The sequence below is a fragment of the Spironucleus salmonicida genome, chromosome 5 (assembly GCF_000497125.1).
Source record: "Spironucleus salmonicida strain ATCC 50377 chromosome 5, whole genome shotgun sequence".
Taxonomy (NCBI): domain Eukaryota; phylum Fornicata; order Diplomonadida; family Hexamitidae; genus Spironucleus; species Spironucleus salmonicida.
Genome location: NC_090600.1, coordinates 1,615,668 through 1,639,069, shown reverse-complemented (window position 1 = coordinate 1,639,069; position 23,402 = coordinate 1,615,668). Strand labels below are relative to the sequence as shown.

The window sequence follows — 23,402 nt, the reverse complement described above, 5'->3', positions numbered from 1 at the left end:
TTAATTTGATCTTCAGACAATTATTTATTATCTATATATAGCTCTTATTATAACTTCTTAGAAGATTTTAGTTATTATGACCTTTACTTTATCTTAGCCGGAGTCATGGTGCTTTAATTATACCCCCAAATCTATTTTGACATTTATTTTGTAGATCAGTTATATAATATATTATAATAATAAAACATTTTCTTTTTCCACTTTAATTCAATGAATAAGTAGACATAGGATCTAACAAAGTCATTATCCTCTATGCTATCTTCATAAACTAAGATTGATTAAAAAATTATAGAAAAAGAATTAATAAATACAATCAATAAATTAACTTTTTCGGATAATGAACCGATTTAAAAAAATATCAAGAATTCAGCATCTTCAAGCTCTGATTCATCTTCCAGTTCAAGCCCACCTCCTGCCAGGAAAGTGATAAAGTCAGCATCTTCAAGCTCTGATTCATCTTCCAGTTCAAGCCCACCTCCTGCCAGGAAAGTGATAAAGTCAGCATCTTCAAGCTCTGATTCATCTTCCAGTTCAAGCCCACCTCCTGCCAGGAAAGTGATAAAGTCAGCATCTTCAAGCTCTGATTCATCTTCCAGTTCAAGCCCACCTCCTGCCAGGAAAGTGATAAAGTCAGCATCTTCAAGCTCTGATTCATCTTCCAGTTCAAGCCCACCTCCTGCCAGGAAAGTGATAAAGTCAGCATCTTCAAGCTCTGATTCATCTTCCAGTTCAAGCCCACCTCCTGCCAGGAAAGTGATAAAGTCAGCATCTTCAAGCTCTGATTCATCTTCCAGTTCAAGCCCACCTCCTGCCAGGAAAGTGATAAAGTCAGCATCTTCAAGCTCTGATTCATCTTCCAGTTCAAGCCCACCTCCTGCCAGGAAAGTGATAAAGTCAGCATCTTCAAGCTCTGATTCATCTTCCAGTTCAAGCCCACCTCCTGCCAGGAAAGTGATAAAGTCAGCATCTTCAAGCTCTGATTCATCTTCCAGTTCAAGCCCACCTCCTGCCAGGAAAGTGATAAAGTCAGCATCTTCAAGCTCTGATTCATCTTCCAGTTCAAGCCCACCTCCTGCCAGGAAAGTGATAAAGTCAGCATCTTCAAGCTCTGATTCATCTTCCAGTTCAAGCCCACCTCCTGCCAGGAAAGTGATAAAGTCAGCATCTTCAAGCTCTGATTCATCTTCCAGTTCAAGCCCACCTCCTGCCAGGAAAGTGATAAAGTCAGCATCTTCAAGCTCTGATTCATCTTCCAGTTCAAGCCCACCTCCTGCCAGGAAAGTGATAAAGTCAGCATCTTCAAGCTCTGATTCATCTTCCAGTTCAAGCCCACCTCCTGCCAGGAAAGTGATAAAGTCAGCATCTTCAAGCTCTGATTCATCTTCCAGTTCAAGCCCACCTCCTGCCAGGAAAGTGATAAAGTCAGCATCTTCAAGCTCTGATTCATCTTCCATCCCAAGCTCCCCAAGCTCTAAACCTAAAAGCTCTTCAAGCTCTGATTCATCTTCCATCCCAAGCTCCCCAAGCTCTAAACCTAAAAGCTCTTCAAGCTCTGATTCATCTTCCATCCCAAGCTCCCCAAGCTCTAAACCTAAAAGCTCTTCAAGCTCTGATTCATCTTCCATCCCAAGCTCCCCAAGCTCTAAACCTAAAAGCTCTTCAAGCTCTGATTCATCTTCCAGTTCAAGCCCACCTCCTGCCAGGAAAGTGATAAAGTCAGCATCTTCAAGCTCTGATTCATCTTCCAGTTCAAGCCCACCTCCTGCCAGGAAAGTGATAAAGTCAGCATCTTCAAGCTCTGATTCATCTTCCATCCCAAGCTCCCCAAGCTCTAAACCTAAAAGCTCTTCAAGCTCTGATTCATCTTCCATCCCAAGCTCCCCAAGCTCTAAACCTAAAAGCTCTTCAAGCTCTGATTCATCTTCCATCCCAAGCTCCCCAAGCTCTAAACCTAAAAGCTCTTCAAGCTCTGATTCATCTTCCATCCCAAGCTCCCCAAGCTCTAAACCTAAAAGCTCTTCAAGCTCTGATTCATCTTCCAGTTCAAGCTCAGATTCAGCACCAGCCTAAAAATAGCCAAATCAGACTTCCAAGATAGTTGTTGATTAAGAATCTTCATCTTCTATTTAATAACCGAAAAATATGCAAAATAATTATCGTAGTCAAAATTCAGATAAAGGTCAAACTAGATAATATTCTGATAGATAATAACACTCTGTTAATGATCGGCCTTTCAATGATAAATGTGGTTAAGATTATAGAACTACTAAAAATAAGAGAAAACACGGTGGTGTCGGCTTTAAGATAGATACATCTTCTGTTAGAAAATCATATTTTGATGATTGATATATATATATTTTATGCTATATAATAATATATATTATTTTTCAATCTAACATGACTTAGTCCCACATCATATACTAATTATATAATCTGTTTGGTGACTCAATGCCAATTATAGAGAAGTCAGATATATAATTTAAGATTTCTTAGTTTTACTTCGGGCTAAACGCATAAATTCGAATATTTCCTGATCTCAGAAACTCAAAGAACCACCGAATAGCATCTGCGTCCTTTGAAACATTATAAAATATTATTTTACTTCGTATTAATAGAAGCCAGGTGCCTGTTATTTGTGGATAATAAATTGGTAGCTTGTTTGCTGCCTTTCCACCAACTCAAGAGGTTCTGATAGAGATTTTTTTGATGGATAAACTATTTTTGTCTAAAACTTTATTTCCGACAGACTCTTTTTAACAGTCTTCAAAAGCATAAATTATAGAAAATAAGATCACTGCCCTCAGTTATAGTACTTTTTACTCAGCAAGATCATTAATTAATGGTGTCGGGTAATTCAGTATTTAACTAAACGAGTTGTGTCTATGTGGTGTATGTCTCGTCAACTAACGGCATGTACTGTTTGGTGCGTAAGTAAACGGGCATGTTAGGTTAGTATCTGACGGTGATAATTTAGAGATGCTATTTGGGAAGGATGAAAAGCGAGTTATTGAAGGCTTAGAGCGTGAAGAAGTTGTTTTGTTTGTTCGACTCAAAGCTGGAAGAAGTGCTGAGCTTTACCCTATTAAAAATAATTAGGATGATGACGAGCTGTCAAATAGGGTATGAAGGAATATATATTAATTATTTGTTTATTCATTCGTTCTATATTATCAATCTCGCGATAAGTAATCCTTGTTTTCTAGCTTAAAGTAGGATTGCTTTTACGTCTTCTTGATTTTTGATATAATCAAGATTAACCCCGCCATCAAAAGGGAAAATAAGACCATACTGATAATAACAATCATTGTAATAGCAATACTATTTAGTCCAGTTAAATCATTAAAACTCCCGTCATCGTTATCTAGGCCATCAAATCCTCGTTTTAGATTGAAATTAGATTCATACTTTGAATCAAATACTCTTTTTGATATATCATAATATTTTGGTAAGATAGAAAATGCGCTATCTTCAATGCACATATTATTATTCCACATTGTTACATAGAAAAACCCATGATTGCCCCAATATGGCCCTGCTGTATTTTATACGATCCAAACTTCTTTCCCCTTGAAAAATCCGTAGCCAACAATCAGCACTTACTTAAAAATCAATTTATTGTTACACCCATAATTATCCATAACAAATGATCCATTATAATTTTTAAACTATTACTCTTAGATCCCAGTATATACGCTGCTAATAACTGCTATACCTCGAGCTAAAAATTGCTTAACTTACATTATATCCATTTAACCTCCTTTATTTAAGCTTATAATAGGAGTGCTCTGTTTCCCAATCATATCCTGAATTTATAAAATTTCAAATGGTAGTATCCAGTCATGTTCTTACAGTATAGGTTTCAGAGTCTTATTCTTAAAATATCTCTCTATAAAATGCTCTGGTTTATATGGAAAATTAATTTCTAGTTCTACAGTAGTGATATTGGATGAATATAAATAATTAAGCCCTTTTACTGCATCTCCTCCATCACAATAAGCGCTAGCACCACGGGTGTTGCTTAACAAAAACTATGTTGATAATGATAACTCATTTGCATTTTTACGCCAAAAATCTCTTTACGTGACATCTTAAACAAGTAAAATAGCATTTTCTAGTAACGAGTTCATGATAATAGCAAATGAAGCAAAGCAGTTTCCCTACGACTTTGCACTAGTAATAAGGCCAAGTTCACGCAAATCTATATTTTTTGGAATACTCGATATGTGAGGAAGGAAATTTAGCGCAGCACAGGTAGAAACCTAGCAGTCAATTTAAAGAATGAGAATCATTATTGAAATGTAAAAATATATTATCTATGATGTATTAGAAAAATATATAATTTTGTTATTTTCAACATAATTTGTTTACTAGAGATATTTAAAAATATAATATTAACTAACATTAAGTAATCAATATTAGGCTTAACTATTATAGATTGAATGAATATGTATTATGAAGGGTATGAAATTCAATATGTAAGTAAAATCTATGAACCAATTATAATTTTGTTAGTAATTATCTTATAAGAGTAAATCATCTAGTATTATTTTTTGTATAAAAATAGACATTAAAATTCTAAATAATTTCTATTAATTAATATTAATAATATATTATTTACTGAAGGTTCATAATTTCGAAAATGCAATTCCTACATAAAGATTAAAATATTTTATATTCTTACGATAATAATTTAGCCTCATTGTATAACTTAGAGTTAAAGAAAATCATGGATAAACCAATTATCTTTCCATATAGTTAAAAGTATCCTTCTAAATCAGTTAATATTAGTAACTTGTTCTATGGAATTCATTCAAACAACGATAAATCATATTTATTTAGATATAATCAAGATAATATTGAGGAAGTATCTTAGTTACAACTAGTTGATTCTTATGATTTGTATGGTGATAAATTTCTAGTTTATAGCCAAGGAAATTTATCAGTATTAGATTAGTCAGGTAATATATTGTATCTGTAAGAATTTTAAAATTGTATTATTCATTATTATAATGGTATTACTTATGTTATAGATTATTAATTAAACATTTATGAAGTTAGTCAAAATTAAATTATAAAAATCAAAAGTGGTGTTACTCTATAGTCTGATATAGTTTCATTTGAGTCGGATTCTTTTATAGTCTTTACATTTTTAAACTCTCATTCTATTTTACTAGACCTATCTGAAAATTTTAAATAGTATTTGAGCCCACCTTTTCCATCACCTTTAGTGTGCTGGAGTTATATATATTATGATAAGCTTTTCGTTACTAAATTTATTAATCAAATTTATGATTTTGATATTCAAAAACATTTGTGTTTATACAAATAATCACAATGAATATTATATTTAATCTATACTTTTACCACTTCATATCAGAAAAAAAATCTAAATTAAAATGACAGAAAGGACATTAAGTGAATATAGCTCAGATACTTCTACAGATTCTAGTTATAAAGTTTCTTTTGAGGAGAATGATTCTTTTTGTGACTTCCCTTTGTCAACTTCTGATATAGATCATTTTATTTTGATCCATAGATAAAAACGTTATATTGACATTAGCTTACTAGAAAATATGAATAAAGATGATATATATCGGTTAATTAAAATGATAAAACAAGCTTAAGTAATAGATATATCTCCTGAATAAATTTTGGGTTATCTAAGCATATTTGATTAAAAAGTTTTAGCCACCGTTATATAATCGCTGGGAATATTAAAGACTACATCTTTTAAGGTCCATAGTTTAATTAAAGATAAAATTGACGTAGATTTACATTCAATTTCATAATTTTTTTAATATTATAAATAGTAGATCAAAATAGATTATGCATTGCATAGTGTTAATTAAATTGAAAATTGGATGGTACCTAATTTATTTAAATTTAATCCTATCAATGATATTGCATTAAAATGGAAAAATTTAGACTTCAAAGAGTTTACGGATATCCAAATAAAATCATATATAGATTAATTAAAATGACTCCAATCACAACTGCTTAAGTATATCTTTAATTTGAATATCAGATAACCCTTAAAAGTTTATGTCCCTCCATTTTTAAGAAATCTCAACAATTTTTTAGTGACTAACATTATAAGCTTAATGATAATTTTTTAGATCATCTAAATTTTATAAATTGTTATCTTTTACTAATCTTTGTCTATATTTTAATAATTACATAGCTAATGATTATAGATCCACGTTAAAGTCAATAGGGAAAAACTATGATATTTATTTTGGTTTAACTGATGAAACTCCCAATGATGTTACTATAATTTAAAATATTAAAGATTAATCTTCTTCCCATTTAAATTTAGACCTATCACTATGTAGTGTTTTATATTACTGTTAAACTTAGTTAATATGATTGATGAAACTTAAAGGCTTCTTTTACTTACTTTATGCTTAAAATAATAGATCAGATTATTCAATTGCATATTCTGGATTTGCTGCAATAAGTTCCATATCAATGTATGTCTTACCATCAATTTTTATTGTATGATTTGTTATAAAATTACTATGAATAAGAGGCTTTATCACCTCAATAGATGATTTATTAACTTAAAGATTAGATGCAGATACACTTTCTTATATACTGTATTCGCCATTAAAGAACGATGGGAGATCAATAAAGTCCATTAAGTAAATAAGTTAGTCACATTATATTATATATTAATATTATAATATTTCTTAGTTTTTAATTTTGATCATAGGTTAATGAATTTAACTATATGATATTACATACTAAAAACATAATTTTTACATGTATAAAATATAAATTAGAAATTATATTTTATAACCTACTGCCACTTATCTTATTATATCTATATTATACAATTGATCAAAATTAATATTAAATATACATTCAAAAATACATATAAAATAATAATTGCGGTGATAAAATTATACGAAAATACATATAATATATTAGTACTTTTTGATTTTAGAATCTATTAAAAAATCTTATGCTATAAATAAAGCTTAATAATCTTATCCGATTAGTTTTTATACTTCCCCGGCATAGAAATTAATTTGATAATTTTAGTCTTAAAAATAGTATATCATTCTAATAAACTACATGTTACAAAATATTCATCAAAAACATTAAATAATGCTTAGCACGATTAGTTAAGTTTAAGTTAGAATATATCAGATTGATTTGATTATAAAATTAGTCCAGGAAGTGTCAAGACGCATTTCTTAATATCACCATTATTTTCTTAATAAATTATTAATTATTCTTTGAAAATATAGGAATTTATTAAAGTTATAGAGTCTCCTATAAATAAATAATTCGATAGAAGCGCAAATTAATCTAATCTATAGACAAATATTTCATTATCTATAATCAGCACCGAATTATAATTCTCAAATTAGTCATGATAATATAGATATTTAAAACTACTAGGAACTAAACTATTTGCATCAATATCTTATTTTTATTACAAAAATGCTTTTGTTTTTGCAAAAATACTATGCTTCTTGGATTAAGGAATTGTTTAAATATTTGATTTTTAAAATTACCAGTTGAAGTTTTCAATAAGATATTTTCCTACGTAATTCAAAGATAAATAATTATCTAATTCTACCTAATTTACAATAAATTAAAGATTATGTTATTATACTAGCAATTAAGAAGTAAGTTTTTATTTAAATTAATCCATACCTTGTAAAACTTAAGTAGTAGGTTCAATAAAATTAGTTTTATATTAGTATAAAGGTGAAATTTTAGTTAGTCCAGAAAACGTAGAAATTCTATATAAATGTTATTACAAAGTTACTAGTTTGTTACACTTTTATAAAAGTGAATCCTATAAAGATTATAAATCATAAGAGATAAATTATTAAATTGGTTAAATGCTTTATTAAATACCATAATTTTACACTAAAAGAATGTTACCATTCATTTAAACTTAAGAAGATTCATTAAACACTACATTTTACCTTTTATATATACTATCCTCAAAAGCTTTATATGTAAAATGAAAAACCACAGTACTATAAAAAATTGAAAATTAATATTATGCACTATTTGCATCTATAGATAAACTGATTGGTGTTAACTTATCGCTAAAAATTTTATCAGGTGCAAAATATGTAATAATGCAAAATAATGAATCATAAACTAATAAAATATTGCTTTTCAACAAAACTAGTATAAATTTATCAGTTCTTAACTATAAAATTAATAGATCTTTAATAATGTTGCTCCCGCTGGTACCAATTTATGGCAGCGAAACTGCTGTTTATGTAAACAGCTAAACTTCAAAATCCAAGTTAAATATCTTAATTATAGTATCATCTGGTACTAAAATCTAATATTTTTATTTAGTTAATTCTAAAATTTAGCACATTTCATTATTTAAACTCTGCTTCAATCCTTCAAACTTTGAGACTGATATTTTCATTTTACTAAACTAATTATTAAGATATAATATTAATATTTTTTAATAAATCACTTTTTTGTGCTGAACTAAAAGTTCTTAATTGCCGTTTCCACGTTCTTTATCTACTCCACCAACACATTCTGACCCCACTACCACTCGTCCCGGCTAACTGTTGTATTCTTTCCACTTTTTGCTTCGTTCTATAGAATATCTAGCTTTGCTCCAACGACGCTCATTTGGGACTAGATAGCCTGAATCTGTCGGTTAAACGCATCTTTATAGCTCACTGCATCGTTAGATCCCTCGCACTGCTGCATGCGTGTGTTCAAATTGACAATTTCTGAGTCCAAAGTGTGGAAGCGCTTCGTAAGCAAATTCATCTCCGAAACGAGCTGTGTAATGATCTGCTGTTGTTGGTTCAGGAAGTCATTCATATTTTGGTTGATTTCCCGCTATTCTCGAGTCTATAGCTCGAGGGCGATAACGCGCTTTTTGAGCTGTGAGTCATCCTCGGTTCGCGTGTTTGAAGTTGGGATGTTAGGCGCGAACTCAAGGTACGATTCCAGCGGCTGCTGGGGCGTACGATTTTAGCGGGGCTCAATTTTGGGATTTAGCTGCAGTGGTGTAATTTTCATGTGCAGGTTTCGCGAATTGATGTTTTTTCGCTGAAAAGCCATTTTGGAGAGTTTGATATAATAGACATAATACGAGGTAATAAATTTCACTGAGGTTGGTTTTTGCTAAAACACATGGCTGCGATTAGAGCATATTGTGGGTCGTTAAAAATTATGGTCGCTATGTCATTGAATTGGATGATTTACTGCTTCTTTTGATTAGCCTGGCGCTAGGATTGGTATATAATTTTAATAAGAAGCTTTTCTACGTATTCTCTTAAATAAGTTTTTGCCTTAATTTAAAGATTTATTTTGCAATCTTTTTGAATAAAATCTCTATGTTTCATTGTAAATTTTAACTTATTCTTCTTATTTCGTTTGTCCATTTCTACAGAATAATTAATACTTAATATATAATACTTAATATATAATATTATTTAAAATGTAAACACATTTATAACCACAAGTTAGTCCCGATACGCTTTCATAGAAATTAGATTAAATGGAAGATAACGCACTATTAGAATTAGAAAAAGTTATATAACCTTGCTCTATTCCTGAATCTTTTATACAGTTTTAATTATAAAAAAGAGGATTCAATATTGACGATTAAAAATTATTATAAATAGTAGCATTGGGACTTCAATAATAATATTGTAGAATATTTGAGAGAGTAGCGTTAGATAATTAAGAGAGTACCACAATGACTGGTAAAAATCTGGTAAGAGCTATAGGTTTAAGTGGAAATAAAATAATGTCAAAAGAAACAATCAATGGCTTAATTGAGTGAAGGACTTCAAATATCTAATAAACATATAGCTATTCGTCGAATTTGGTGTATTTCTTCATCATTAAAAGTCACACCTTCCTAAATTCCTAACTGTTATACCTCATCATTTTCTACTTATAATCCTTATTCAATATTGGTTATCAAGTTTTTATCACTAATTTATAATAAATTAAGCATTCTACGTATAACTTTATCTACAATAACACATTTATATTTATTTGATAACTACGTATATATTTTTTAGGAATACAAATCTTTGAACTAAAACTGATTAATATCCTGATCGCTATTGAGATAGTCAATAATTTATGCTGAAGTAATACGACTTTTATACTCTCTGAATATTAATGGGAATAATTAAGCTAGGTGCTACTAACTTTCCTAATTATTAACTTTAGGCACTATAAATTGGCAGGAAATCTGATGCTTATGAGATTAAAAAGGTAGGCTTAACGTCATAAGTTAATATAAAACAACCCCAGAAGCCCAGATATCAGGTTAATAGTCATAATCTGACGTACTTTCAAAAAGTTCAGGTGACATATAATCTTATGTTCCTATATTTGTTGTTTTTCCTGAATCTTGTTCATTTGCCCGAGCAATACCAAAATCTGATAAATAAATATTTAGATCCTCGTCCAAAAGCATATTCTATGGTTTAACGTCTCTATGAAGAATTTACAGTTTATGAAGATAATTTAGTGCTTGAATTAATTGTAAATAAATTTTAAGTATATAATCATCAGAAAATTACTTGTTTTACGATTTATATTTTTCTATAAGTTACGATAAGTCTCCTTCATATAAACTCATTATTATATAAAGGCGTTCTTCTTGCACAAAATATTCTTCTATATTAGCAATATTTTCATGCTTAGATTACTTTTATAGATGAGCTTCTTAAATTAAATTTTGCATTTCAGCAAATCTTTAATCTACTAATTTTAACGCGAAGTTCTTATCATCTGATTTTCTCCTAATCTTAAAAATTGCACCATATGTCCCCTCACCGAGCTAATCAAACATAAGTCGCGTCATATCATAATCTTCATAAGGCATTTATTGAAAATATTTTATTTATTAATTTTATATTAATTCTAATATATCTTTAACTTATAAAGATTGGAATTTATTTTTGTCATATTATGAGTACATAACTATATTACATTACTCTTAATATATAATTTTTACTATATATGATGTAATCAATCATAAATGAAGTCTTTATTATTTTAAATTCAAAAGAAATAATTTTATATTATAAATATTAATAAATTAAGAAAAGTTATTCGGAACCATTAGATAATTTTAGACACGATGTGCTCTATTTTATTCTATATTAATTAGTTAAACCATATATTCAAAAAATAAAGAATAATATCTATTTAAATAATAAAAATGCATAAAATCAACAACAACCTTTTTCTTACTTTGTCTCAATAACTATATCTCCTATATTAAGCTAGTTACCTGGATAATAATTACTGAGCATCAGTAGTATTTAGATTTCTATATCTGGCTACTATAACTAATGGAATTTGATATCCTAATCAAATAAGAAACTATCTTTGTTTTTTGTTGAAAAAATTAAAAGATTTTCTTATTATGGTAGTAATCTAGCAACTACATTTAACTAATATTACTCTTCTAAATAAATAGCTTAATATTTTCTGAGAATTGATTCCGTAATAGTGATAGATTCTAATTCTTCAACTAAGAGCTCAATGTTATTAACTTATAGCAACTTAATACTTGAATTAAAACTTAATATTCTATATGAAGATTTGTCCTTTCTACTTAACTAAATCCACTGTGCTTAAGTTGAGTTTGAAAAATATTTAAGTAATAATTAACTGGCAGATGGTCTTAATGCAATATCTGGTGTTAAACATTCCTTAACAATTTTCTCAAGGTACTAATTGACATTTTCGGGAAGTGGATAAAAATCTGCATCTTTAATTTTATTAAACAATGATGCATTATCTGCATGTCGTGGTTTAAATGGTGATAAATTAGTTAAAAGTTTATAGATGAGCACACCTAAAGACCAAATATCAGTACTATCTGTGTATTTTTATCCAAATAACATTTCAGGTGACATATAGTCAATAGTACCTAATATTGTTTTCACAGTTCCCATTTTGGTTTCACTTTTAGCACAACCAAAATCAATAAGAGTTGCTTTTTTTGTAACAAAAGAATACATTACATTATCTAATTTTATATCTCTGTGAATTATTTTTTTTTCGTGTAAATAATGCAACGTAAATAGAAGTTGTACAACAATCGTTTCAATATGAGTATATTGTAAATAGTAAATCTAATCAATAATAAAAGAATCCTATTTGTGTTAATCAGATAGTGAATTTAGAACCTCCATTAGTGATTATCCTTAAATAACTTCCTAAACTAAGAACAAATAATCTTTATTATTTAATAGCTATTAACACTTTATCACATTTGTCTAATTTATTGATAATAGAATCTAGAATTCTCTTTTGATGAAATTTATTTCATCTTATTAAACGTTTTTTATATCGTAACATTTTATTGCAACCTAGATATCATTTTTAACGTCATCATATAATCCAACTTTACCTTGACCTCCTTCCCCTAACTACTTTATAAATTTGTACCTATAGCGAGAAAGAGCCTCAACGCTAGTAAAACATGTCATTATATAGAATTAAAATATATTATTATATATTGCTTAGCTTTTCTTAAATACTTATAAATTTCAATAAAGCTCAATCACTGGGTAAAATTCTAATAGTTCTTTTAAACAAATGAGCCACCACTTTGAACTGCCGCCTGAACAATTGGCAAGACATTACCATTGTTTATAATAGCACGAATTTATTCGACTAGCTCTTTATTCTCGTCACTATTTTTAATATCCGAGTAATAAGTACCAAAGAATAACAAAACAAGTACGTCCACCGCCATATTAACACGACCCATCCATCCAGCATCATTTTAGATTAACTTAGAGGTTAAATACTTAGAAATATTAGATACTTCCTCTCCATCATTTTTGACTCCACGCGCAAAAGCATGCCATTACTGCCAATAAGACTCTGATTATAAGGTGGCATCACCAGCAAATAAAAGATATGATACCAAATTATCATGGGAGTGTAATGCTTCATCAGATCCATCGGCAATCGCTTGAGTTATAGCTTTAGCGGCAAAGGAAATGCATTATTCAGATTTAGCAACTTCTGATGCAGGATTCTTTAAAATATACTAGCCGATCATATAATAAACCGACTGAACTAAAATCCAACAATCAGGTTTCTGAGAAAGCATCATCATAGCTTATGGGATAACAGATTCAATAATATTGATATAATAAGAAGGGTCAAACTTCTCAACAATATCTGCGAAGATAGCAATACCTTCAGTAACAAAATAAATTTGAGGTAAAGTTTACAATCCAGCAGTAATAAAACGCTGGGCTGTTGGAACTACGTATGTACTTACGACATTGATATCCTAAAGCTTTGAAACAAAGCAGGAATATGCAAATCCTAAAGACTCAATGCTAGTAGCATAGTTGTCTACTAATCTTTCAATTTCTGCCTCTTACTCATCGGCATCTAAGTCTTCTAATTCACCGTCCAAATCTTCAAATTCTTCTTTGAAAATGTGGGCAGCAGACTTCTCTAAATATTATAAAGCATTCATAAACTATTATATAGTTTCGTTATAAACTGAAGTATCATTAGTCGCCTTTACATATTCTAAATATGATTCAACATATGTAGCAACACCATCAATGCAGTCAGCAACCTATTCAAGATCATACTGACACGATTCATCAGTAGGATCTTCTGGCAATATCTCTTTCATGAAAATAGGGAACATCATTGTGTGGAACTCTTAAACATTAAAGCCACATTTATGAGCGACCGCAACCAACTAAGCCATACAAAGTAATCTAGCAACAGTCAATCCATCCATTGCTAATGTGTTAAAATCGATAATTTAAGTGGTAAGTTCTTAGAAATATTCCTTGAAAGATTCAGGGAATTTTTCTAAGAAATCAACAAGGGCGAGGAAAACAGCAGTTTACAAAGATATGACATGCTCGTTAAATTTAACCTCGCCTTCATTTTCAATACCTGTACCAACGTCAATAGCCTTATTCTTTAAAACATCAGTAATTATTGGATACAATTAGTTGATATAAGATTACATTTTACCTGTACAAGATGGAGCTAAGCGCTGAATTGCAGAGAATGCACTTGAAAAATTCTCATGCTCTTCTTATTACTTCGAACGCTGTACAATAATCATCAAATTATCCAAAATATTTTCAGCAATACCGATGAATAATTCTGGGACTTCCTCTGAAGACATAGAAATAGCTTATAAAATAGCAGTAATAAACTCCTATTACTTTTTATTGAATTCTGGAACATTTTTGATAGCCTCCATAGTTGTTTAGAATTGCTCTAAAATACCAGGCATTAAATCTTACAAAATTGGTGTTAAATCTTCCTTATCAAGAACTTCGCACAAAGAGCTTAACAAAGTTAACGCGTTAGTTTAGCCATCCATAGAGCCTGATCCCCATGCAAACTTCATAATTAATACAAATTACTCAATATATTGGTAAGAACCTTCATAGTCAAGTCCTGAATTAAAGTTGATAGCAGCTGCTACAGCATGATAAGCAACTTTGGAAACTGGGTCTTATGCCAGTTTCATGATGCAAGACATGATAATCTTATGGTTTACTTATATTTAAGGAGCGAAATCAGTACAAAGTTGGCCTATAGTTTGTAAAACTGCATATCTGACTCTGGGGTTTGGATTATCTTAGCTTGCTAAAACTTATTTGCAAAAATTATCAATGTCTTTCTGCTTGCAAACATTTTGAATACCTTCGGCTGAGAAACATATTGCGTTTAAGACACATAAAAGTTATCTCCAGTTTTAAGGTTATTTATTTGCCATAATAGCAGCGTTGTATAATAGAGGCTAGATTATTTATTTACCTAATGTATAGGAGCAAGATTCGAAAGTATCTTCACAAAGAGCTTATAGAGATTCTGCACGATATTCTAAATCATTTTCTTCTTATATCCAATTTTAAATATCATCTTCAGTTACAGTAGAGGTATTAGGAAGAATAAACTCTTTTAAGAAGTTGGCTACGATATCAGCTAAAAATTTGCGAATGTTGCTGATAGTCTCAGTTATATCTAAGAAAATACGAACGGCTTAACATTTCATTTCTTCTGAAAAGTTAGATCTTAAGATTTAAGATAAAAATTTAATTATTTCTGGAATTTACTCAATGATTGAATCACCAATAAAACCAATTATATCTTAAAGGGATACTAACATTTTAATGCTATTCGGTTCGTCATTAGAAGCAATAGATTGTGTGATTCTCTACATAATCATAGTCATAACACCAACCACAGCCTTCTAATCCATGCCAGTTGTGGTATCATTATTAACTAAAATCTTAGCCATAGCTTAAATTGTATATCTAGCAACTTTATGATCTTAATCTTAAATACACATTTGTAAAAATTCGAATACATTAAAAGGCCATTTTTATAAAGTAGAATAGGACGCATCAACCATTTGTGCTACAAGCATTACCGCCATAACACGCACGTGTTCGCTTTGATAAGCTTATTAAATAAATCCAAAAACAGTTGGGATCTCTATATCTTTAATCATTAACTCGACTGACCAATGGGCAACTACCATTAATAATTTATCAGACTAAGATTATGCAACAGAAGCTAACAAACTATCAATATAAGTAATGCATTTTGACTCATCTGAAAGTCTATGGAAACAACATTTATCTCCATTTTTATCTATATCTTAGCGTAATAATACAGCAGCAAAGTCTGATACTTCACTAGGTGTGATAATACATTGTATCATATTATCAACAAAATTATCGGATGGATCTTGGGAACGATAATTAAAATAACCGATTTCAGTTTCTTAACGTATGGTTTAGTCAGATGCTGTCATCAGAGTTTATAATAACTAAATGAAAGACTAATAATCCATATGCACAAGAAGTGGAAAGTGGAATGATCATAAATATATAACGATATAATATTCACTATTATTATTTTGCAAAAAGTTTTTACACTAAATTAATAAGAATGTCCTTTTAGACGGTCATATTTAATAATTACTGTTTATATTTATCAGAAATATTAGTATCTTTATTGCTTACCGATTATTAGAACGATAAATTAGCAGCAAGTTGGCTTTAAATATTTAAAACTATCTTCTCATTTAATAGTTTATCCTCTTTCTGCTATTAGTTTAGTATTGCTGCATTATTTTCACCGTAATTTATCTATGAGTGTAATTCACATAGCAATTTTTATACCAATTTTTCATTTAGTAAGCTTCTATTTTCAAGTGATTAAAGTTTCTATTATGTTAGTTAATCTTAATTTTACAGTTAATCGATTTTTGAAATCAATTGATCTATTTTTTCTTATTATTATGTTATAATAATATTTGAAGATAATCGATATTGATTAAGCTAATATATTTTTTGAATAACAGATTTATTTACTCTTGTTACAGATTAAAGTAACCTATTTAACGAAGTATTTAAAGCTTATTGTTTAAATTTAAAAATTTATGGTATTGAGACTTTGATATTTTAAAGCATTTTAACAAAATTATGATACTAAACATACATCTAATAGTCTTTATTACTAATTAAGCTAGGATCATTTATTTACTCTAACTAAAGTTTAAATTTCTACTTTTACTTTTATACTTTGTTTAACAATTCTGATTATTCAGAAATAATTGTCTATTGCTAATTAAAAACATCCTAAAGATTCTTATGTTTATCTTATAGTTATTCATATTACTCAGCTAGTAATTTGTTATCACAGGCTATCTTCTATAATTGATATTTTAAGTCTAAATTTAATTGCATTTAGCATAATTTTTCGTTCATTAATTGTTTAAGTATGTTTTCTAAATTATAATATATAATAATAAAAATTTCTCACTTGGTCAATTCTTAATAAAGACCTGTCACATTTTACAAAATCTAAGTTATATATTTATACAACTCAGAATCAATAAATTCTTTACTGTAAATAAGTTAGCTGTTATAAATAATTATTTATCTAGATTCGTTTAACAGAATAAGATAAGTTTAATTAATTACAATCTTAGTATGATCTGACTAATTATTACATTAGAACTAATCATTATAAAGATAAAAAGAGATTTACCCTGAATCATTTTTCCATTTCTTTAGTCGCATTAATGGTTCTTTAGCATATCTACATAGCTTATCATAGAAAATATTTTCAATTTCTGAAAAATTATAATCTAAAACGGGGCCTGCTTGGGATAATTTTTAAATAGAGTCTCTAAGCTCTAATGTTTTAATTTTGGCAACCTCTTTAGCATACTTCTCATTAAATATCTCTAATGTAAAACTTTGTGCATCATTATAAAACTTTGCTAATTCTCCATCTATAAAAAGTTAATCAACGTTTTCTAATTATTCTTTAAGAATAGGTGCGATTGATCTTGTTTCTAATAAATCTGCAAAATAAACTATTAGTGCCCATTTTTTATTTCCAACAACCTCTTACCCATTTTTATACGAAAATCGTTGAACAATGCTCCGCTCAGTAGTATAATCTCCAAATACTTTAGATGGGCTAATTACAATACTGGTGAGATCGTTAAAAAGAGCACCAATACTTCCAGTACTAATTTAGTAAGCAATACCATACTAGCTAGAATAATCACACCAAGCATAAATGTATTAAACTTAGTGAAATCTCGTGTATGGTAACTTCATATTGTGAGAGAAATGACCAGCTCTTTCATAATCATCAAATGGATCTGTACCTATAGGAGTAATATTATGACTAGTGAATTAGCACCCATACCAAGGTTAAATTTTTGTAATGTCAGGTGTCTGGTACTTAACTTAATTTATTGTAAAAGTAGAAAAATTTTACGACAAAAATTATTATAAAGTCTACGTTTAACTTGACGCTTAAGGAAATAAATCGTTAAGTGGGGCTATTTTAGCACATCGTTACTCTACACTCTCTTTATACTTAAGAAACTTTTACATTGGTTATGATTAAAGATAATTTATTGAGAGGTCTGACTTCATTACTTACTCAGGCAAACCAATCAATCTAACAGATTTACCAGATTAAATCCAAGGATCAAGTAATAGTTGCTCTACAGTTGGTCTATTTTATGGATTTTTTGATAGCATTGAAGAAATAAATTTATAAAAATATTAAGAATATTTTCGCTATGATTATACATCCTTAGGGAATGTATAATCACAATTTAATATCTTTTTATAAGTTTAAGGAATAGACAATGACTCGAATGGTGCCTTTACAAATGCTAGCTAATAGATAACACATCCCAAACTCCAAACATCTGTAGCAAATCCATGGCCATGTTAAAAAATATCAGGTAAATCTTAACATAATTTTTTACAGTCTATGTCAATATTAACATCACAATTAACTTGGTTTGCCAACCGTTTAGCAACATGAGACGCGATAATTTCAGGTGATAAAAAGTTTGGAGTTCCGCATAGGGTATATCTTAATTCATTATTAACGACTTATGCAGACAGACCAAAATCGCCTAATTTTGTAACAAAACAACCATTTGCCTTCTTTAAAAATACATTAGATGCCTTTAAATCTCGATGTATAATGCCTAAATTTTTTAAATATGCCAATGCAGATAAAATCTCATAAGAAATTCTTTATATTTCTTCCTCTATCAACCCATTTCGTTTTCTAAATAATTATGACAGAGAATACGCCTCACAAATTTCAAGCAATAAATAATAATTTGTTTTATCCTAGAAAAATGAATGAGCCTTGCAAATATATTAAAAATCTAATTATTTATGAATTTTTAGCTCTTATTTAAATTTTTCCACGAGTTTGGGCTTTGAAAGTCGCTCAATAGGAGTAACTTTACAAGCATAAACCTCATTTGTTTCCATATCGGTCACTTTGAAGACTGCTGCAAATCCTCCTTTACCTAAGACATTACTTGTTTAATATTTTTTACCTTACTTTTTATCTTCAATTATTGGAGGTAAACATAAAGGTAGAGGTGGTTGCTGTTAAGCAGTCATCAATAAAGTGAAAATAATATCAATGTATTATAATATAATAAATAGGAATGTGACAAGGCAACAATGTTAAAAGGAATTACTCATGCTGAAGTGTCTCTTTATATAGCCTTAATAAGCTTATCCACTCTAGATGATATTTCTCCCTCATCTCTTGCCTTAAACCACCAGTCAAATATAAACATAGGATGGACACGTATCAACGCAACAATTTCTTCCCAGCACCCAAATCCAAATATATCAGTAGCAATTAGTAAAAACCTATCATGTAATGTAGTAAATACTCTTTTTTATTATTATATAGAAGGAATTTTCATTGTAAGCAAAGCATCTGGGTTATATGACTCGATATATAGCCTTAAAGATTTGATCTTTTAGAAGTATTAAGTTCTTTTCTACCTAGCCTTTTCAATTCTATTTTTGATCTTTTAACTTTCTTCCAAAACCCCTAGATTTTAAACTAAAGCCTCGCAGTACATTCTATATTCAGTCTCATCAAGAGGTGCTTGCTATTTAGTATAACAACTAATAAAATGATCATATGATAGCGATAAATCCTCTATACCAGTAACATCAATTTCCTTTCCATCTAAAATTGTATAATCTGACTATGACAATAACTCCATTGGGAAAAGTGTATAACCTAAAACTGGATTATTTATCTCCTTTTATTCCTATGCCGTTATATATTTTATTCTTCTCACGCCAGTATCTTCAGGATATAAAGAAGGGTCATAATCACAAATTGATTGCAGGATGAAAGTGAAATCTTTTTTCGAAATTTCCTTATTATTGATATAAGGGCAATTCTACTCACAATATGATAAGTATTAAATCGCTTCATCTTCAGTCAATCCAGGTAAGTGAATATTTGTATATTTTAACTAATATTATTCTGGTTTTTTGGCTTATATCTATTCAATATATTCTTCGAAAGTGACATCTTTATTTTTTTGGAAATAGGGTTCAATGACTTTCGTAATTTCATTCGTCACTTTGGTTTACAACTGGTAAAAATGCTTATCCAAAAGATAAATATCAGGTTTGTACAAAGACTAATTCTTTCTGAATTTTGCCATTGAAGGATACCACCTTTTATCACCTTTCGCCTCCTAGAACTCTTCTTGATCTGGATAAAATCTCTTTGCAAGTCTATCCTCTTCCAATTTTGCCATCTTCTCCTTATACATTTACTAAGTAAGTTTTTTGATATTATGCTTAGCAAAATCCTCCCCATCGAACTTATACAGCTCCTTAGCATCAAATGATTCTAATTTACCGTCCGATGCTAATTTATTTATTACTTCCGACGCCTTGGTTTTGATCTATTCTGCTGTTTATACAGTTTATTCTTAGAAAATTGATGCATCTTTGAGGAGCTCCTGCATTTTCTCGTCTGAGAAAACAATCTCTGGTTAGTTGTAATCTAGTATTTAATTCTCAGCTTGTTCATCTTTTTCTTCAAATAACTGATCAGTTTGGAAAGCTATCATATCCATAAGATTATTCTTTGAAGTTTTCTTAGAAGTCACATCAGCACTGATATCTTAGCCGGAAAAATTCCCATTTTATATAATAAGTTCATCTAGTTACATTTTGACGACTGATCTTTCGTATATTTTAACATCCACAGAATTTTCTGTTACTAAACGATAAACGTGGACTTCTCTCTTTTGCAAAATCCGATAAGCTCTACCAATTGCTTAAGCATCAACTTATGGGTTGAAGTCTTACTAATAAATAATGACGTGGTTAGCAGCTGTTAAATTTAAACCTAAACAACCTGCTCTTGTAGAAAGCAAAAAAACGGGATATTTATCAACATTTGTCATAAATTCTTTCATAAAATGCGCTCTTTCATCTAATTAAGTAGATCCATCAATTCTACAATGTGAAATATTTGTTATATTTAAAAAATCTGAGATGATATTTAGCATAGTAGTCATTTAACAAAATATAAGTACTTTTTCTTTTCTAGCTAAAATTTTTTAGATAAGTTATTATAATACAACCATCTTACCAGCACAATTGTATAAATGAGGACCATCTATAAATGGTTCTGGTTCCACACCAGAAAATAAATATGGATGGTCAGCACATTTTCTTAATTGCATTAGAATGTTTAGTAACGATGTTTTTCCTAGATCGGCAGACTTCGTATTAACTGCTGAAGATAGCTAATCCAAATCCTTCATTAATATGCCTTTATATAGTCTTTTTTATAATTTAGTCATGGGGCAATGTATTAAATACTCATGTTTATCTGGTAACGTTTCTACATCTTTTTTCTCTCTTCTAATCAAAAATAACTTTAAAATTTCCTAAAGTTAATCAGCATTTTCTGCCTATTATAAAACAGATACAAATTCAGTGGGATTGTTAAACAAATACGGCATCAAGCAATTAAGCAAAGACCATAGCTCATGTAAATTATTCTAAATTGGTGTACCTGTTAACAACAATAAATGATCAGCTTATAAAGATCTAATAACAGATGAAATTTAAGACTCTATATCTTTAAGCTTATGTCCCTCATCCATTACAACATAACTGAAATGTATTTTTTATAATGTATTTTACTCTATTCTTACTTAATCATAGGTTGTTAATAAAATATCAAATCTTTAAGGTTTGATTATTGATGTTAAAACCTCTTATCTCTCTTCTTTTTCACCAATAAGTTTAATCAACCTGTAGGACGGGCACCATTTCTACTATTCTTGCTCCCATTATATAATTGTAGATTTAGGAACTATAATCATGTGTTTTCCCTTAATTCCATAAAATTCCTATACGGCACATAGTAAGGATAACGTTTATATAGTCTTGCCTAGACCCATTTCATCTGCAAGAATTGCGTTAATCTGATACTCTAATGGTTTTTTAACTCCATTAGATACAAAATGGGAATTATATTTCATTGACATTGCATGAATATTAAGTAAAAATTATAATGACTCTAATTAATATGACTTCAAGATACCACCGACTAATATTTTTGGTTGCTAAGTTAAATTTATCATATTTGTTTGTCTTTCTTATTTCACAGTTGTAGCCAGAGATTCAGAAACTTCTGTAAACTAACTTTCTTCAATATTTCGTCTCAAATCAACATTTTTATCGCCCGTACCATCTGTCATTGATATATCTACATCTTAAATGCCGCAAATCTACTTCATTTCACGAATTTTTTCCTAAAGACTCATTTTAATAATAGAGTGGTTGTCAAATAATCATTATATTATTATATAATATTGCAATAATGAAAAAAAATATTTTATACTATTGATTATATAAAATTATTTATCTTTTTTTAATTTCTTTGAAATAATGATTATATACTCGTTAGGTGCCGACTTTATTCCATCTGATGGTTTCATTTAACGTATCATAAATTTTATCTCCTAAAATATTAAAAATACAGTAACGTTCTGTTAGCTGCTGTCGTAGTTTTTTGAAAATTCAAACTCGCTAAACTGCGGCCGGAATGCTTCCTTCTCCTGTGCTGTAACACTGATTCTAAACGGAAAAATTGACTCCAAATTTGATTTTTATCATCCAACCCCTTCGAAAATAGTGTTTGAAAATATCAAAAGTGATGAGCTTTGTTGTTGTTGTTTTGGCGATAATGTATAACGTTTTGCCGACTGTTTTTAAGTTTCCGAAGACTGGTAAGCTTCATAGAAGAAAACTACTGATACAATCGGATTTTTGTATCAGAATGATAACAACACTGCTGTTTTCAGCAGCTCTGGGATGGGATAATCTGGCAGGCTTCCTCTAACTGTAGTTCCTGGGGTAGGATTATGTGATGCTTTTAATATCATGGGCATCAGTACTGGATTCGGTGAATTTTTAGGATAAAGCAATATTTTGAGAGTATATGAGCAAATGACTAAAGGTTTAATAGATAATTTTTTACAATAGGAATATTATGGTAATGTTGTCGAGGTTATATATGAAAGTGGAATTATGAATCTTAAATTTATTAAACTAGAATTTTGCAGAATTGACTAAGAGATGAATTATTTTTATTATGAATCCTTGACACTGAAAGGTATAATCAGTATGCGTTAAGTTATTATTATAATATTAGAAGACAATTTTGGTATTTACCTTATAAATGGGTGTTTTGAAGTTAGTTTATAAAATAATTCACTGTGAATTGGAAACTATTAATAAATTAACAATTTGTTCTGATGCAAAAGCATATTTATTGTTGACTATACTTTAAATAGTGGTCATTGAAGTTTAATTATTTTTTAGTTATTTAATTTCTGTATCTATTTCATAATAAACATTAAAAATTGGTATTTTTTATGACCTATCTTGTCTTAATTTTTTGACCAATTCATCGGACTTATTATTAATATTTTCGACATTAGATATTAAATTTTTAACAACACATATAATTTTGCTTTATTTGGTAATCTTTCTATGCTCAATCTAACTATGAATGAATGG

General features: G+C 29.4%; 17 protein-coding genes across 17 annotated transcripts; 5 read left to right on the top strand and 12 right to left on the bottom strand. All coding sequences in view use genetic code 6, as the record gives it.

Annotated features, from left to right (window-relative positions):
* Positions 1 to 155: 155 nt before the first annotated feature.
* On the bottom strand, positions 156 to 1,985 carry SS50377_25560 (uncharacterized protein; the record flags this gene model as incomplete). The annotated part of the gene is made up of 1 exon (XM_067909392.1): positions 156 to 1,985. The coding sequence occupies one exon, from the start codon at positions 1,983 to 1,985 to the stop codon at positions 156 to 158; it is 1,830 nt and encodes a 609-aa protein (XP_067764213.1).
* Positions 1,986 to 2,142: 157 nt separating this feature from the next.
* Positions 2,143 to 2,346, top strand: SS50377_25559 (uncharacterized protein; the record flags this gene model as incomplete). Its single annotated transcript, XM_067909391.1, has 1 exon — positions 2,143 to 2,346. The coding sequence occupies one exon, from the start codon at positions 2,143 to 2,145 to the stop codon at positions 2,344 to 2,346; it is 204 nt and encodes a 67-aa protein (XP_067764212.1).
* Positions 2,347 to 2,397: 51 nt separating this feature from the next.
* SS50377_25558 (uncharacterized protein) lies at positions 2,398 to 3,126 on the top strand (the record flags this gene model as incomplete). The annotated part of the gene is made up of 1 exon (XM_067909390.1): positions 2,398 to 3,126. One exon carries the CDS (start codon positions 2,398 to 2,400, stop codon positions 3,124 to 3,126), a length of 729 nt encoding a protein of 242 aa, XP_067764211.1.
* A 44-nt stretch (positions 3,127 to 3,170) lies between these two features.
* SS50377_25557 (Cathepsin L) lies at positions 3,171 to 4,289 on the bottom strand (the record flags this gene model as incomplete). The annotated part of the gene is made up of 1 exon (XM_067909389.1): positions 3,171 to 4,289. The coding sequence occupies one exon, from the start codon at positions 4,287 to 4,289 to the stop codon at positions 3,171 to 3,173; it is 1,119 nt and encodes a 372-aa protein (XP_067764210.1).
* A 1,107-nt stretch (positions 4,290 to 5,396) lies between these two features.
* SS50377_25556 (uncharacterized protein) lies at positions 5,397 to 5,981 on the top strand (the record flags this gene model as incomplete). The annotated part of the gene is made up of 1 exon (XM_067909388.1): positions 5,397 to 5,981. One exon carries the CDS (start codon positions 5,397 to 5,399, stop codon positions 5,979 to 5,981), a length of 585 nt encoding a protein of 194 aa, XP_067764209.1.
* Positions 5,982 to 5,987: 6 nt separating this feature from the next.
* On the bottom strand, positions 5,988 to 6,638 carry SS50377_25555 (uncharacterized protein; the record flags this gene model as incomplete). The annotated part of the gene is made up of 1 exon (XM_067909387.1): positions 5,988 to 6,638. One exon carries the CDS (start codon positions 6,636 to 6,638, stop codon positions 5,988 to 5,990), a length of 651 nt encoding a protein of 216 aa, XP_067764208.1.
* Positions 6,639 to 7,060: 422 nt separating this feature from the next.
* On the bottom strand, positions 7,061 to 8,407 carry SS50377_25554 (uncharacterized protein; the record flags this gene model as incomplete). Its single annotated transcript, XM_067909386.1, has 1 exon — positions 7,061 to 8,407. The coding sequence occupies one exon, from the start codon at positions 8,405 to 8,407 to the stop codon at positions 7,061 to 7,063; it is 1,347 nt and encodes a 448-aa protein (XP_067764207.1).
* A 47-nt stretch (positions 8,408 to 8,454) lies between these two features.
* SS50377_25553 (uncharacterized protein) lies at positions 8,455 to 9,063 on the bottom strand (the record flags this gene model as incomplete). Its single annotated transcript, XM_067909385.1, has 1 exon — positions 8,455 to 9,063. One exon carries the CDS (start codon positions 9,061 to 9,063, stop codon positions 8,455 to 8,457), a length of 609 nt encoding a protein of 202 aa, XP_067764206.1.
* Positions 9,064 to 9,107: 44 nt separating this feature from the next.
* On the bottom strand, positions 9,108 to 9,386 carry SS50377_25552 (uncharacterized protein; the record flags this gene model as incomplete). The annotated part of the gene is made up of 1 exon (XM_067909384.1): positions 9,108 to 9,386. The coding sequence occupies one exon, from the start codon at positions 9,384 to 9,386 to the stop codon at positions 9,108 to 9,110; it is 279 nt and encodes a 92-aa protein (XP_067764205.1).
* Positions 9,387 to 9,442: 56 nt separating this feature from the next.
* SS50377_25551 (uncharacterized protein) lies at positions 9,443 to 9,790 on the top strand (the record flags this gene model as incomplete). The annotated part of the gene is made up of 1 exon (XM_067909383.1): positions 9,443 to 9,790. The coding sequence occupies one exon, from the start codon at positions 9,443 to 9,445 to the stop codon at positions 9,788 to 9,790; it is 348 nt and encodes a 115-aa protein (XP_067764204.1).
* A 6-nt stretch (positions 9,791 to 9,796) lies between these two features.
* On the bottom strand, positions 9,797 to 10,849 carry SS50377_25550 (Kinase, NEK; the record flags this gene model as incomplete). Its single annotated transcript, XM_067909382.1, has 1 exon — positions 9,797 to 10,849. The coding sequence occupies one exon, from the start codon at positions 10,847 to 10,849 to the stop codon at positions 9,797 to 9,799; it is 1,053 nt and encodes a 350-aa protein (XP_067764203.1).
* A 349-nt stretch (positions 10,850 to 11,198) lies between these two features.
* On the bottom strand, positions 11,199 to 12,467 carry SS50377_25549 (Kinase, CAMK CAMKL; the record flags this gene model as incomplete). The annotated part of the gene is made up of 1 exon (XM_067909381.1): positions 11,199 to 12,467. One exon carries the CDS (start codon positions 12,465 to 12,467, stop codon positions 11,199 to 11,201), a length of 1,269 nt encoding a protein of 422 aa, XP_067764202.1.
* A 74-nt stretch (positions 12,468 to 12,541) lies between these two features.
* SS50377_25548 (Importin beta-3 subunit) lies at positions 12,542 to 15,835 on the bottom strand (the record flags this gene model as incomplete). The annotated part of the gene is made up of 1 exon (XM_067909380.1): positions 12,542 to 15,835. One exon carries the CDS (start codon positions 15,833 to 15,835, stop codon positions 12,542 to 12,544), a length of 3,294 nt encoding a protein of 1,097 aa, XP_067764201.1.
* Positions 15,836 to 15,887: 52 nt separating this feature from the next.
* Positions 15,888 to 16,754, bottom strand: SS50377_25547 (uncharacterized protein; the record flags this gene model as incomplete). The annotated part of the gene is made up of 1 exon (XM_067909379.1): positions 15,888 to 16,754. The coding sequence occupies one exon, from the start codon at positions 16,752 to 16,754 to the stop codon at positions 15,888 to 15,890; it is 867 nt and encodes a 288-aa protein (XP_067764200.1).
* Positions 16,755 to 16,805: 51 nt separating this feature from the next.
* On the bottom strand, positions 16,806 to 18,941 carry SS50377_25546 (Serine/threonine-protein kinase PLK; the record flags this gene model as incomplete). Its single annotated transcript, XM_067909378.1, has 1 exon — positions 16,806 to 18,941. One exon carries the CDS (start codon positions 18,939 to 18,941, stop codon positions 16,806 to 16,808), a length of 2,136 nt encoding a protein of 711 aa, XP_067764199.1.
* Positions 18,942 to 19,021: 80 nt separating this feature from the next.
* Positions 19,022 to 22,144, bottom strand: SS50377_25545 (putative DNA-dependent ATPase; the record flags this gene model as incomplete). The annotated part of the gene is made up of 1 exon (XM_067909377.1): positions 19,022 to 22,144. One exon carries the CDS (start codon positions 22,142 to 22,144, stop codon positions 19,022 to 19,024), a length of 3,123 nt encoding a protein of 1,040 aa, XP_067764198.1.
* A 124-nt stretch (positions 22,145 to 22,268) lies between these two features.
* On the top strand, positions 22,269 to 23,102 carry SS50377_25544 (uncharacterized protein; the record flags this gene model as incomplete). Its single annotated transcript, XM_067909376.1, has 1 exon — positions 22,269 to 23,102. The coding sequence occupies one exon, from the start codon at positions 22,269 to 22,271 to the stop codon at positions 23,100 to 23,102; it is 834 nt and encodes a 277-aa protein (XP_067764197.1).
* Between the last annotated feature and the right edge of the window lie 300 nt (positions 23,103 to 23,402).